This window comes from Neltuma alba, unplaced genomic scaffold, assembly GCF_004799145.2.
Source record: "Neltuma alba isolate B1F8T4 unplaced genomic scaffold, ASM479914v2 tig00011685_pilon, whole genome shotgun sequence".
Lineage (NCBI taxonomy): Eukaryota > Viridiplantae > Streptophyta > Magnoliopsida > Fabales > Fabaceae > Neltuma > Neltuma alba.
The window spans coordinates 319400-332014 of record NW_021636324.1 but is presented as its reverse complement, the minus strand read 5'-3'; the positions used below and the strand labels follow the sequence as shown (position 1 = coordinate 332014).

At 36.9% G+C, this 12615-nt stretch overlaps 2 protein-coding genes across 2 annotated transcripts; one reads left to right on the top strand and one right to left on the bottom strand.

Annotated features, from left to right (window-relative positions):
- Positions 1-335: 335 nt before the first annotated feature.
- On the top strand, positions 336-7835 carry LOC114716693 (NAD kinase 2, chloroplastic-like). Its single transcript, XM_028901732.1, is given in 9 exon segments — positions 336-721; positions 1675-3621; positions 4905-5026; positions 5120-5261; positions 5364-5588; positions 5730-5804; positions 6988-7026; positions 7029-7091; positions 7431-7835. Coding segments are annotated over 9 exon segments (3078 nt in total). The 5' UTR covers positions 336-460; the 3' UTR covers positions 7635-7835.
- Positions 7836-9718: 1883 nt separating this feature from the next.
- Positions 9719-11601, bottom strand: LOC114716696 (1-aminocyclopropane-1-carboxylate oxidase 5-like). Its single transcript, XM_028901737.1, has 3 exons — positions 11085-11601; positions 10749-10975; positions 9719-10523 (listed from the first exon to the last, which is right to left on the bottom strand). The coding sequence occupies exons 1-3, from the start codon at positions 11184-11186 to the stop codon at positions 9926-9928; spliced, it is 927 nt and encodes a 308-aa protein (XP_028757570.1). The 5' UTR covers positions 11187-11601; the 3' UTR covers positions 9719-9925.
- Between the last annotated feature and the right edge of the window lie 1014 nt (positions 11602-12615).

Sequence of the window (12615 nt, the reverse complement as noted above, 5' to 3'; positions counted from 1 at the left end):
AGGAGATTCCCATTTCCCCTGTTGTCTTCAAACAAAATACGACGAAGCCTAGTAGGAGGGCTGCTTACGAGACATGCCTGGTAATAAATTGTACTCGTGACATGCAAAAAGAATTATCTAAATAATATGGCTTTTCTTTGAATTTACAAAATATATTAATATTAATATCAATTAATATTAATTCTCCGAGTGAGGAGATAGAAATATGCACGGTAAGGGGGGAAAAATAGGACATCACATCAAGGAGGTCGATAAGTAACGGCGAGGGGAATGTCATGGAAGCGAGAAATGATGCGTCGACCACCGAATCAATATTGATGCAAATCCAATATCACCCGCCAGTTTTCCCTAACCACCACATTTTCTCGCCATCAACAGGCCCAATAGAAATTCAGTGACGAATAATAACAGATGTTAAAGGAATAAGGCGAAAATTATTCTTGCTCCTTCGTAAGCTCCAATGGTGGCATGTCTCTGCGCGTGCCATATGGCATTCTCCGTCGACATGAGTCTGCCCACCTCTCCGGCGATCCGGCTACTTTCACCTTCCTATCTCTGTTTCTTTACGCCTTCCTCGTCCTCTGGCAATGGCAAAGTCTTCGGTTTTGGGTCGGGGCTCGGGTTCGAGTGGCAGAGGAAAAAGGGAAGGCGAAGGCTCAAGTTCGTTTTCAACGCCGAGCTTTCAAACTCGTTTTCCTTGAATTTCGGGTTGGACTCTCAGGTCATTTGCTTCACTTCCACCTTTTTTAGCTAAGCTCATCTCTGTTGAATGGATGACTTCTTCGTTTGAAGTTGTTAATTGCTCTTTCTTTCGAACGCTGCTACTCGAATTCAGTCCATTAACTAAATCCAGTCCTAAAATTAAAAACTGGCGTGTTAACTGTTTCCTGATAATAAAATTTTATTGGTATTGTACATTATTCGTTTATTTTTCATTGCCATCGGTTGATTTCTATGACTGACTATGTTCTAATTTGCGGGCAAAGACCAATTAATTTAGCTCTGGCTTACATATAATATGAAGAGGCCCTTCTTGGGAGGGTAACTGATTATTGGAAGGAATTTGAGCTTGCTGGAGTGATTGCTTTCAAATTGTGAAATTTCACTAGCCTATGTTGTGTTCTCACTGCATATTTGTCACTTGGGAATTTCAGAATCTTTTATCCATTTAAGCCTGCATTTTCTTTTCTAGTTTGAAATTAATCTTTCTCTACAATTGCCATTTCCGAACTCTATGCTCGTATTTGTTTAGCTTCTTAAGCAATGACGTACATGAGAAAATTATTTTACTTTTCCTTCCTTCGAGATACTCCTGAACCGTAAATCACATCTTCCTCCTAAGTTATTTTTTAGATCTGTGCCTTGACATCTCTACACTTATTGTCTCTGTCATTTCTTAAACTCTTATTACAGCATGTGTCCTTTGTCAACCCTGATGCATTTCATTGATGAAGCAATTACTTTCATTGTCCACACTATGAGCAAATATCTAGCCTATTGCTGAATAATTCTAAAATTTAGAATACATGATTAAATGATGAGTTTTTTTTTTTCTTTTTCTGTATGTGAATTGTTTCTCTGTATTGCTCTCAGTATAGTATTGACTCATTCAAAAGATTCAAACCACAGACTTGCATTCTTCTGTGAAATAATTTTTTATGTCATTATTGTCAGAATGTGAATTCCTTCGAATCCCATGATCCATCACAGCTACCTTGGATTGGTCCAATTCCGGGTGATATTGCTGAAATTGAGGCCTATTGTAGGATCTTTAGAAGCGCTGAAAGGTTTCACACTGCATTAATGGATGCTTTGTGCAATCCGTTTACTGGTGAATGCAGTGTCTCATATGATGTCCCATCAGATGAGAAACCACAACTTGAAGATAAAATAGTCTCTGTCCTGGGATGTATGGTATCCCTTATGAATAAAGGTAGGGAGGATATTCTTTCTGGGAGATCCTCAGTCATGAACTCCTTTCGCACTGTACTTGTTAGCACAATGGAGGATAATCTCCCCCCACTTGCCATTTTTAGGAATGAGATGAAAAGGTGTTGTGAGAGTTTGCATGTAGCTCTTGAGAACTATTTGATATCTGATGATGATCGAAGCATAAATGTGTGGAGAAAACTTCAGAGACTGAAGAATGTCTGCTATGATTCAGGTTTTCCTCGTAAAGAGCATTATCCTTGCCATACTTTATTCGCAAATTGGCGTCCGGTATATTTTTCAACTTCTACAGAGAACACGGGATCTAAAGATTCTGAGGCAGTTTTTTGGAAAGGAGGCCAGGTAACAGAAGAAGGCCTGAAATGGTTACTGGATAAAGGATATAAAACTATTATAGATCTCAGAGCAGAAACTGTAAAAGACAACTTCTATCAAACAGCCATTCATAATGCGATTGCCTCTGGGAAAATTGAATTGGTCAAAATCCCAGTTGAAGTTAGGACTGCACCTACAACGGAACAGGTTGTGAGGTTTGCATCTTATGTTTCTGATGGCAGCAAAAGGCCCATCTATCTTCACAGCAAGGAAGGAGTTTGGAGAACATCCGCCATGGTTTCCAGGTGGAAGCAGTACATTACTCGCTCTGCATCACAGTTAGTTTCTAATCAAGTAATTACTTCCAATGATAGGGTTTCATATTATACAAAGGGATTCAGAAAAACTCAGCATTCTTTGACGGCTTCAAAGGGATCATTCCCAGAAAAGGATACCAATTCGTTGCAAGAGAATGGTGTAGCTCATGGTTCTGTAGGAACATTGGATAACAAAAAGGCACAAAGTAATGGGGCTTTGAATGGGTCTATTTCTGGAGATAAGACAATATCTGAAACCTTTTCTACTTCTAATGGGGCAGGATCTTTTTCAAGTTTCTCCCTTGTGGCTAACCCTTTAAAAGCTCAAGTTCCTCCTCGTGATATCTTTTCCAAAAGGGAAATGTCCAACTTCATTGGAAATAGGAACATCTCACCACCTTCTTATTTCAGATATCAGATTAGAGGAATGGAAAGCTTACAACATTCAAAAAACATGCATATTGTTAGGTTTCAGGGAGACATGTTGGTCAGCTATGTTGATGATTTTTTGCCTGAACTCGTGGACTCAAGAAGCTCCAACGGGTCTGCTTATTTGGATTATCCTTCTGGAGGGGCGGAAGTTGTGATTGATGGGGATAGAAACTTAGTGGCCAGAAGTACTTCTAGTTCTGTTCGGACAACAACAAATGGATCTAGTGATAGGAAAACACATCGCATGCTTAAAACCAATGTCTCCACTTCTATGAGCGCAAGTAGTGATCATGTCACTACTAAATCTCTGAAGGTTGGAGACAGCATTCCTGAGGCTAGGCTAGCCTTAGTTGAAGATTCAGAACCCATTGAGGGGAATATGTGTGCATCTTCAACAGGTGTTGTTAGGGTGCAGTCTAGGAAAAAGGCAGAAATGTTCGTAGTACGAACTGATGGTTACTCATGTACCAGAGAAAAGGTGACTGAGTCTTCTTTGGCTTTCACTCACCCTAGCACCCAGCAACAGATGCTTATGTGGAAATCTGCACCAAAAACTGTATTATTGTTGAAAAAACTGGGGGAAGAATTGATGGAAGAAGCAAAAGAGGTAATGATCATTTTCAGGGACTATGCGATTGATATTTAAATTTCCAACAGTTCGGCTGGAGTATCAAATATTTTTTAGACTTGGTATTGCGGTTCCCCAGTTGGCATGTTTGTGAAATGTGCTGTCCAAGTTTTTGCAGCTTTTGCCACCTCTTCAAAATTTTTAGCTACTCAAGAATTTAAATTTGTCTTTTTTTTAATTACGAATATGGGCTATTTCTATTTTTTAATTAATTTAAATTTGTCTTTTTTAAATTACGAATATGGGCTATTTCTATCTTCAAAATTAATTTTATATTTATCAAAATCACCCCTTCTTAATCTGTATGCAATTAATAGTCTGATATCGGTTTTATTTTTGTGTAATTGCACGGAAATATCTAGCTGTTCGGACAACAACAAATGGATCTAGTGATAGGAAAACACATCGCATGCTTAAACCAATGTCTCCACTTCTATGAGCGCAAGTAGTGATCATGTCACTACTAAATCTCTGAAGGTTGAGACAGCATTCCTGAGGCTAGGCTAGCCTTAGTTGAAGATTCAGAACCCATTGAGGGGAATATGTGTGCATCTTCAACAGGTGTTGTTAGGGTGCAGTCTAGGAAAAGGCAGAAATGTTCGTAGTACGAACTGATGGTTACTCATGTACCAGAGAAAAGGTGACTGAGTCTTCTTTGGCTTTCACTCACCCTAGCACCCAGCAAACAGATGCTTATGTGGAAATCTGCACCAAAAACTGTATTATTGTTGAAAAAACTGGGGGAAGAATTGATGGAAGAAGCAAAAGAGGTAATGATCATTTTCAGGGACTATGCGATTGATATTTAAATTTCCAACAGTTCGGCTGGAGTATCAAATATTTTTTAGACTTGGTATTGCGGTTTCCCCAGTTGGCATGTTTGTGAAATGTGCTGTCCAAGTTTTTGCAGCTTTTGCCACCTCTTCAAAATTTTTAGCTACTCAAGAATTTAAATTTGTCTTTTTTTTAATTACGAATATGGGCTATTTCTATTTTTTAATTAATTTAAATTTGTCTTTTTTAAATTACGAATATGGGCTATTTCTATCTTCAAAAATTAATTTTATATTTATCAAAATCACCCCTTCTTAATCTGGTATGCAATTAATAGTCTGATATCGGTTTTATTTTTTGTAATTGCACGGAAATATCTAGCAATATTATTTGGATGAGTGAAATGCTTGTCCTAACAATTTTTTTTTTCTTTTTAGCTATTCTTTACTAAATCCATTCTCAGTACATTTTCTGTACCCAATCTGCAGGTGGCCTCTTTCTTATATCACCAAGAAAAAATGAATGTTGTTGTAGAACCTGACGTGCATGATATATTTGCTAGAATTCCAGGGTTTGGATTTGTGCAGACTTTTTATAGTCAAGATACCAGGTACTGGAGTTTGTGAGCTGGAATACAGTAACTTGACAGTATTTTCTGATATGGTTGTTCATTGAAAAGCCATGTTAAATGCCTTTGACTCAGTGATCTACATGAGAAAGTAGACTTTGTGGCGTGCTTGGGGGGAGATGGTGTTATACTGCACGCTTCAAATCTATTTAGAGGAGCTGTTCCCCCTGTTGTTTCATTCAACCTTGGCTCTCTTGGCTTTCTAACATCTCATAATGTAAGCTTTGCTTTCGTAAATCCTTAGTTCCTTTTGCAATAAAAGCAATATAAGCGGCTCTGAGGTCATTTGTTTGGTTTGCATCCTGTTTTCTCTGTATAGTTTGATGACTATAAGCAGGACTTACGACAAGTTATTCATGGAAATACTACACGAGATGGTGTGTATATCACTCTCAGAATGCGTCTCCGATGTGAAATTTTTCGCAAGGGTAAAGCTGTGCCAGGGAAAGTATTTGATGTTCTGAATGAGGTTGTCCTTGATCGGGGTTCTAATCCATACCTTTCAAAAATCGAATGCTATGAGCATGATCGACTTATAACCAAGGTGAGTTTCCCTCTTGCTCTAAACTTCTATATAGCCCGTACTTTCTGTGATGAGAACCATCAGTATCTTCTATCCCATATCTCTAAACACACGCATAAAGCACAGTCGACCCATCTGACGGATAATTACCCTGTCCTTCAGGTACAAGGTGATGGAGTCATTGTAGCCACCCCAACAGGAAGTACTGCCTATTCTACAGCTGCTGGAGGTTCTATGGTAAAGCTTGTGCTTCAGCTTTTTTCATAGTTCTATAGATTTTGTGCCTGTTAAAGTTAAGATAACTGAATAGGGCTGCTTATGGTTTAATGATACTTAAAAGAATCATAATCTTTTGATTCTCTATTTTCCCCCTCTACTTTGCAAAGTTCAGCTTATAATGCTGAATGTTTTGTTGTTTACTGCTCCTGATGATATCCACAGCTTATGTCATATGCTATGCAGAATTGAATGAGATAGAAAAAATGATTTTGTTGATAGGAAATTTTTCTTATGTCCTTGAATAAAAAATAATAATAATAAGTGTATTTACTTTTAAAATAATAAAAATAAGGATATGACAGATATTACTTTTTTTCCCCCGCACCTGAAAGAGATTACCTTTCTAAAATTTTTCAAAAGCTGAAATTTGAAGAGAAGGACTTGAAACAAGAAATTGTAAAAACGATAGAGTTAAAGATCTCCCTTCCCTTTTCTGTTGCTTGTTTAAATCATCTGAGGTTCATATCTTGTCTGAAGGGGAGCTAGATTTGCTCAACAGTATGGCAACCATTAAAATATATATACACACACACATTTATGTATCTAACACTAGACTGGGTGATTGATTTTAATAAATAGTTTACTCATTTTGACCGATACTTTTGCTAATATTTTGAAAGCCTTGCAATGGCGTTATTCAAATCTGGTTTTATGAGCTCCCTTTTTTTAAAATAAAAAAATAAAAATTTATGCCTGGTTCATTTCCCTCTTTGAGAAATATATGCGCAATTCAAAGAGCTCTTCTCCCTCTTTCATAGGCCTCACGCCAAAAGAAAAGAGAAAAAAGTTTTTTGTTGGCTATGCTTTCTGTTGTAATTAGATTCATCATTTGGCTTTGAGTGAACATCTGTAGAAGGAAGCAAGTTCTTGAAAAGACGTAATCAAGCACAATCTCTTTTTTCCACTTGGTGGATGGTTGATACAAGCTAATATTCAACGTGACGCCATTCTAGGGTTTAACTTTGAACGTTGACCTCTAGCTCACCTGGTATATTTTTAAAATATAATTTATTCAATTCAATTTCATAAACAGGATTCTCCTGGTGGATGGTATATTTCTCTAGCATGAAAATGATGCTTTGGCCTGTTCTCTTTAACTGTTTGCCTTGTTGAGTTAATCTAACGACTAAGAAAACTGCAGGTCCATCCAAATGTACCCTGCATGTTATTTACACCTATATGTGTCCACATTCACTTTCATTTAGACCAGTTATTCTTCCGGATTCTGCTCGACTTGAATTAAAGGTGAAGTTAAGCATTCTCTATTTGATAAAAACATCATATCGAACATCTACTTTACAATCTAATTCTCTTGTTTAGTTGTTCATAACGTTTCTCTTGTACCAAATAAGTTCCCGTTTCTAAGGTGCACTAAGCCGGCGTATGTTATCGAAGCTATGTGATGAACGAGACATAAGATAATTACAAGTACTAGTATTATTTTTAAGGATTCAATTTGATTTTATTTGATTTTATTTTTTTTATGATGTAGAATTAGCGGTTAAGGTGTAATATGATCATTTTCATTTATGCTTTAGTAATTACTTATTAGGATGTGAGATAATTGAGGTTTATAATTCCCAGATTCCAGAAGATGCAAGAAGTAATGCGTGGGTTTCATTTGATGGGAAGAGGAGGCAGCAACTTTCAAGAGGAGATTCCGTCTGTATATATATGAGTCAACATCCGCTTCCAACTGTTAACAAGTTTGACCAAACAGGGGACTGGTTTCGTAGCTTGATTCGCTGCCTTAATTGGAACGAAAGGCTTGATCAAAAGGCCCTGTAAACTCATTAGCCTCTAAAGACCCTGGGCTATTGTAATTCCTGTACAGATCGTACATTGAGATTACACAACATAGTAATAGAGGAAATACCAGTTTCTTACGTTGGTCGTTGGCTTCCCTGCTAAAGATGGGGCTTGCCACTGATTTCAATATAGTATCATACTGACAAGAGGTTCTTGAATGCAAAAAATTTTGTAAGGTAGTAAAGCTTGTGTCTTGGAGCGCAGCAGTAGTGTATTTGATAAGTTGACAATTACCTATTAGACTTGATTTTTCCTGAAGATCTAAATCAAAATACAAGTGTCCTACATGTATAAAATTTACACTTAGTATATAAAATTTATCGATTACTTCTTACCAATTAAATTTTTAATAGAACATATGATAATAAATAATAAAATGATATATTTTTTTAAAAATGGTTTTATTATTCAACTAAAAAATGATTTTTTTTAATATTAAAAACAAGCTCAAATGCCTCAGTTAAAAAAACGAAACCAAGGATGAAGCGTTCTCTCTCCTCCCTCACTCACCTCATGTGGATCCATTTTTTTTTCTTTTTATAAATTCAGAGTCTCCCAAATCAAATTGAACTTGACACTGATAATTTTTTTTTTTTTGACCAGACTTGACACTGATAATATAATTGCATATTATAAAGGAGTAAATTATAAAAGAAGAGAGAAACATTAATATATGTTCGGGTACAGATGAACATGGATATTAATACACTCTGGGCCTGTTTGGTTAAGTGTTTAAGTGATCTAAAAGTAGCTTATTGGGTCTATAAGCACGTTTTTAAAAATTGGGTCTGTTTAGATGAGTTTTTATCCAATCCTCCTTAACAGTTAAAAGCCATATTTATAAGCCCGATTTGATAAGCTTCTCAGATCCACTTATAACTTATGTATTGAGCTTATGGGTGGCTAGTAAGGGACTGTTAAAACATACTCCCTTCGTTCTTTATTATAAGAAACATTTGATACTTATGGCATGTTTCTATATATAAGAGACACTTAAAAGTTGTCTCTACTTTTTTGTGTTGATTTCTATTTCATCCATATTTATTGTTTCCAACTCACACTCTCTCTCATTCCCACTTCTATTTCTTTTAATAATTTACCATTGTCCTCTCTCATGCTCTCTCTCCTTATTAATGAGGGTATTTTTGGAAAAAAAATTATAGTTTTTACACATTGATTGTTCTTAACTAATTTTAACTATTTTTTTATCAACGTAATTCGGTTATTCGTCTTTATAGTAAGGAACAGAGGGAGTAATAATTATTCTCAGAAAAAATTGTGTCACTTTTCTCCTCATTCTCCGTTGTGGAATCTCCATCGCATCTCCTCCCTAAGCCATGTCTAGTTTTGGGTCTCCGTTCCATCTCCTTATCTTGCTTCTTTGTCTATGCCTCTCCTCTTTCCTTGTCCGATCTATCCTTCCTGTCAATTCAGTGCTTCCAGACCCGTTACCAACTAGGTCGCCACCATGGCACCCAAGATGAATGAGCGAGAGAAAGGAGATGAAGAACAAAAAAGGATGCCAGACTTGTGGCCTCTGAAAAAAAACTGTAAATAAAAAATAATTACATAAGAGGCGGTGGAATTATACACGTTTTTCATTCTTTTTTTTTTTCCTTTTGGTATCTTACTTCACTGGTATATAGGGAAATCTTTATTTGAATTAAAGCTAAATCTGAAAATTATCGTATTAAAAAATATATTCTGCAAATTTTCTAATTTAAATATATTTTGTTTTGTTTATTATATTTAACTTCTTCCAATTAAAATAATTTAAATTATGACATTTTGTAAATTGATAAATTTTTTTATTTTATATCATGTAATAAAAGTCATACTCATTTTGGTAATTTTACAATCAAACTTGCTTTTACTTAATCATAATCCAAACAACCTTTTACCAATATCACTTTTACAAACTAACTTTTTTAAACTCTAATTCTAACACAATTCAGCTTATCCAATTTAATTTTTACCCAACTTTACTCTTTCAAAAATCAAATTAACAATAAGCTATTTTTGTAATCCCTAATCCAAACGGAGCCTCTATCATTGTTTATTCTCTTCCTTACACTCGCAACGGATGTATCAAGCCCAACTCTTGATTATATCACAAGGACCAATGAACCCAAATGAAGTTTTGAAATAGTATTAGAAAAGTGAAGTTTTGGAAAAAATGTAGAGAGAAGGGAACTAATTTCAGTGAAAAAAAGTGAAAAGTATTAGCATCTTAAGTACACACACGTCTTGTGTTTTTCACTCCATTTTTCTCACACGGCTCTAACGGCTTGAAACCTTGGCTCTTTTGCGAGGAATTTCTGCTGAGCATAGACAGACATGTAATCCCCGAATACGAATTTAGGGTAAGCGCAATCCACTTGTTCGCTTTCTTTCTCGAGCAATTGCGGTGCAGGGCATATGGTGGCTCGCAGCGACGGATTGTAGAAAGAAGCGATCGATCTTCTGTTCCCATCTGGCGTGGCCAGAACCCTATGCCAGCAACTCTTATACCGACCATTGCTCAGCACCTCGATCTGATCACCAGTGTTGATGACTATGGCGTTTTTCAATGGCTGAACGTCAATCCATTGGCCGTCCTTGAGCATTTGAAGGCCGCCCACCTGATCATCTTGGAACAACAGGATGACGCCTCCGGCGTCGGTGTGAGCTCGGAGGCCGTAAACGAGCTCTGGATTGGGGCATGGTGGGTAGTGGCTTACCTTGGTTCCGAAGAAGGCGTTGTCTCCATCTCCTCCATTGAATGCCTTCTTGATGTATCCTCTGGGTAATCCCAAGTTCTCATCCATTACTTCCATAACTTTCTCGGCCAATTTCTTTAGCTCACTTCTGTATTCTGCCATGGTTTCCCTGTCATACATATCCATGTGGACATAGGCCAGTTAAGCTTATACATTGAAAACATGTATGTATTACGGATGAACCGAAATCTAATTAACTATGTGCAGTTTGCCTCAAGTTACATGGGAATAGTTTTCCTGTCGTCCATAAGAGAAGATGGGAGTTGTTTGCAGAAAATGATAGATGAGATGAGAAATTGCATGGTCATCTGGACACACAAGTACATATATATACCTGAATCCAGTTGTTCTTTGAGGCCATTCATTATCGTCCAGGAGAGTGACGACATCTTCCCAGTCCACGCTCTCTGACTTCTCACCGCTCTTCTTTTCAACTAATTCGTTGAGCAGACTCACCGAGGATGAGTTCTTGAAATTTTCCTCTCTTTCCAGTTTATAGTACTCAGAGCACACCTTCTTCACCCTCTCCAGAAGCTCCTCAGGAATACCATGGTTGACCAACTGCAAAACTGCGTAATTAATTTTCTGGCATGTGCAGTAGAATAGCCACCACTAGAAGGCACAAATATGAAGGGCGTGCATATTCTAAATCCAAAGGTAAACTACCTACCTGAAAAAAACCCCATTCTTCAAATCCATTAGCGAGCTGAGCCATAGCTTTTGCCCTTTCTTCCCCATTGAGCTTTGAGAAATCGATCACAGGGATAGCCATTACTATTTCAGTGAAAGTAACAGAGAAACAAAGTAGCGATAGAAAGAGAGATTATATCTCAGTGGCTTGTTGATGAAAGGAAGCAGGAGAGCTTGAAGATAATTAATTGGGTGAGCTGTTCAGTTGTGGATGATGAAAAAGGCTACTTTGGCCGGTATTTATAGCAAAAGTTTCCCGCCAAGTTGGACGCCAAAGCCATTATTGGTTGCCTCTTCAAAGAAATCGGCCGTTAGAGTCAGATCAGGGGACGGTGACGCTTTTGCGATAAATGAATAAAAAAGTGAGAGTCAATTCGATCTGAGAGATATAAGCCCTTCCTTTTCAGGTGATGCATATCATTCATTAGTTTATTCAGACTTCACACATCCTCAACTGATGATTGATTGATTCATAGTTAATGATAGGCCACCAGAAGTGGTTAAAATCTCTGTTTTTTTTTTTTCACATAATGAGAAATTTTTCAACTTTTTTCCATAAAGTTATTTTCATCAAACATTTTTTAAAAAAAATTTACGAAAGACGTGTGGGGTTTTATTTTCAAATGATGCTGTATTTGTGTAGAGTAGGATTTGAACACAAGGGACATATATTTGTTGAGTAAAAGCGTTTGCCCCTACTTGTAAGTCGAGAAGAATTGAAGGACGTGCGGCCCATCTTCTGTACGCATGCTGAAAATCTTCCTCTCTTTTAGTTAGCTACTCTTTTAGGGGTTGAACCTATTTATGACTTCTCTTTAATGCCAAATTTCAAGAATAAAGTACTTGCATTCCTTGGTGCTTGCAGAGCAAATGCCAAGAGCGTCATAATTGGAACATGGGAGAATTTAGATGCCGGAGATGACTATTACGTGACCATGTGCCCACAACTTATGACAAGTAAATAAAATTAATATGAAACATCATCGGTTTCGCTAATCTAAGCAAACCATTCACCAATATAGAGTTTAAATCGGTAGTTTAAGTTGATCAGCAGGCGAGGAAACCCATGCAATTAATTAGTTCCTGCTTTCTAGACTCTGACTGAATTAATGGTAATTTTGCTTAAAGTTCAAATCTCTGCCGATTTCTGTTATGGATGAGGTTAAACCGCGTGCCCACGTTGCTTCGTACTCCTCCCAATTTAACTTTTATACATGGCGTCTTGCATCTTGACAATTGTCAATCACTTGTTGGTAAAAGAAAATGAAGAGTAAGTTAACACTCAGATTTGCCGGCGTAGTTTTAGGAGATAAAGTAAATCGCTTTCGGTTTGCTGTAATTTAATTCCTCGTCAACTTCTCAAAATTGACATTAATAATTTTAACTTTATTTAATCGCATGAAAGTATTTGACATCATGTGTCGTGACAAATCATGAGCCATAATCAGAATGATCTGTACTTCAGAAGTAGCAGAGGAGGCGGGGTTAATCAGAATGATCAGAATAATCAT

Coding starts and splice junctions, on each gene's coding strand:
- LOC114716696 (XM_028901737.1), bottom strand. CDS start 11,186: ATGGCTATCCCTGTGATCGATTTCTCAAAGCTCAATGGGGAAGAAAGG. Junction 10,976..11,084: donor AAGAATGGGGTTTTTTTCAG/GTAGGTAGTTTA, acceptor GCAGTTTTGCAG/TTGGTCAACCATGGTATTCC. Junction 10,524..10,748: donor CAAAGAACAACTGGATTCAG/GTATATATATGT, acceptor TATGTATGACAG/GGAAACCATGGCAGAATACA.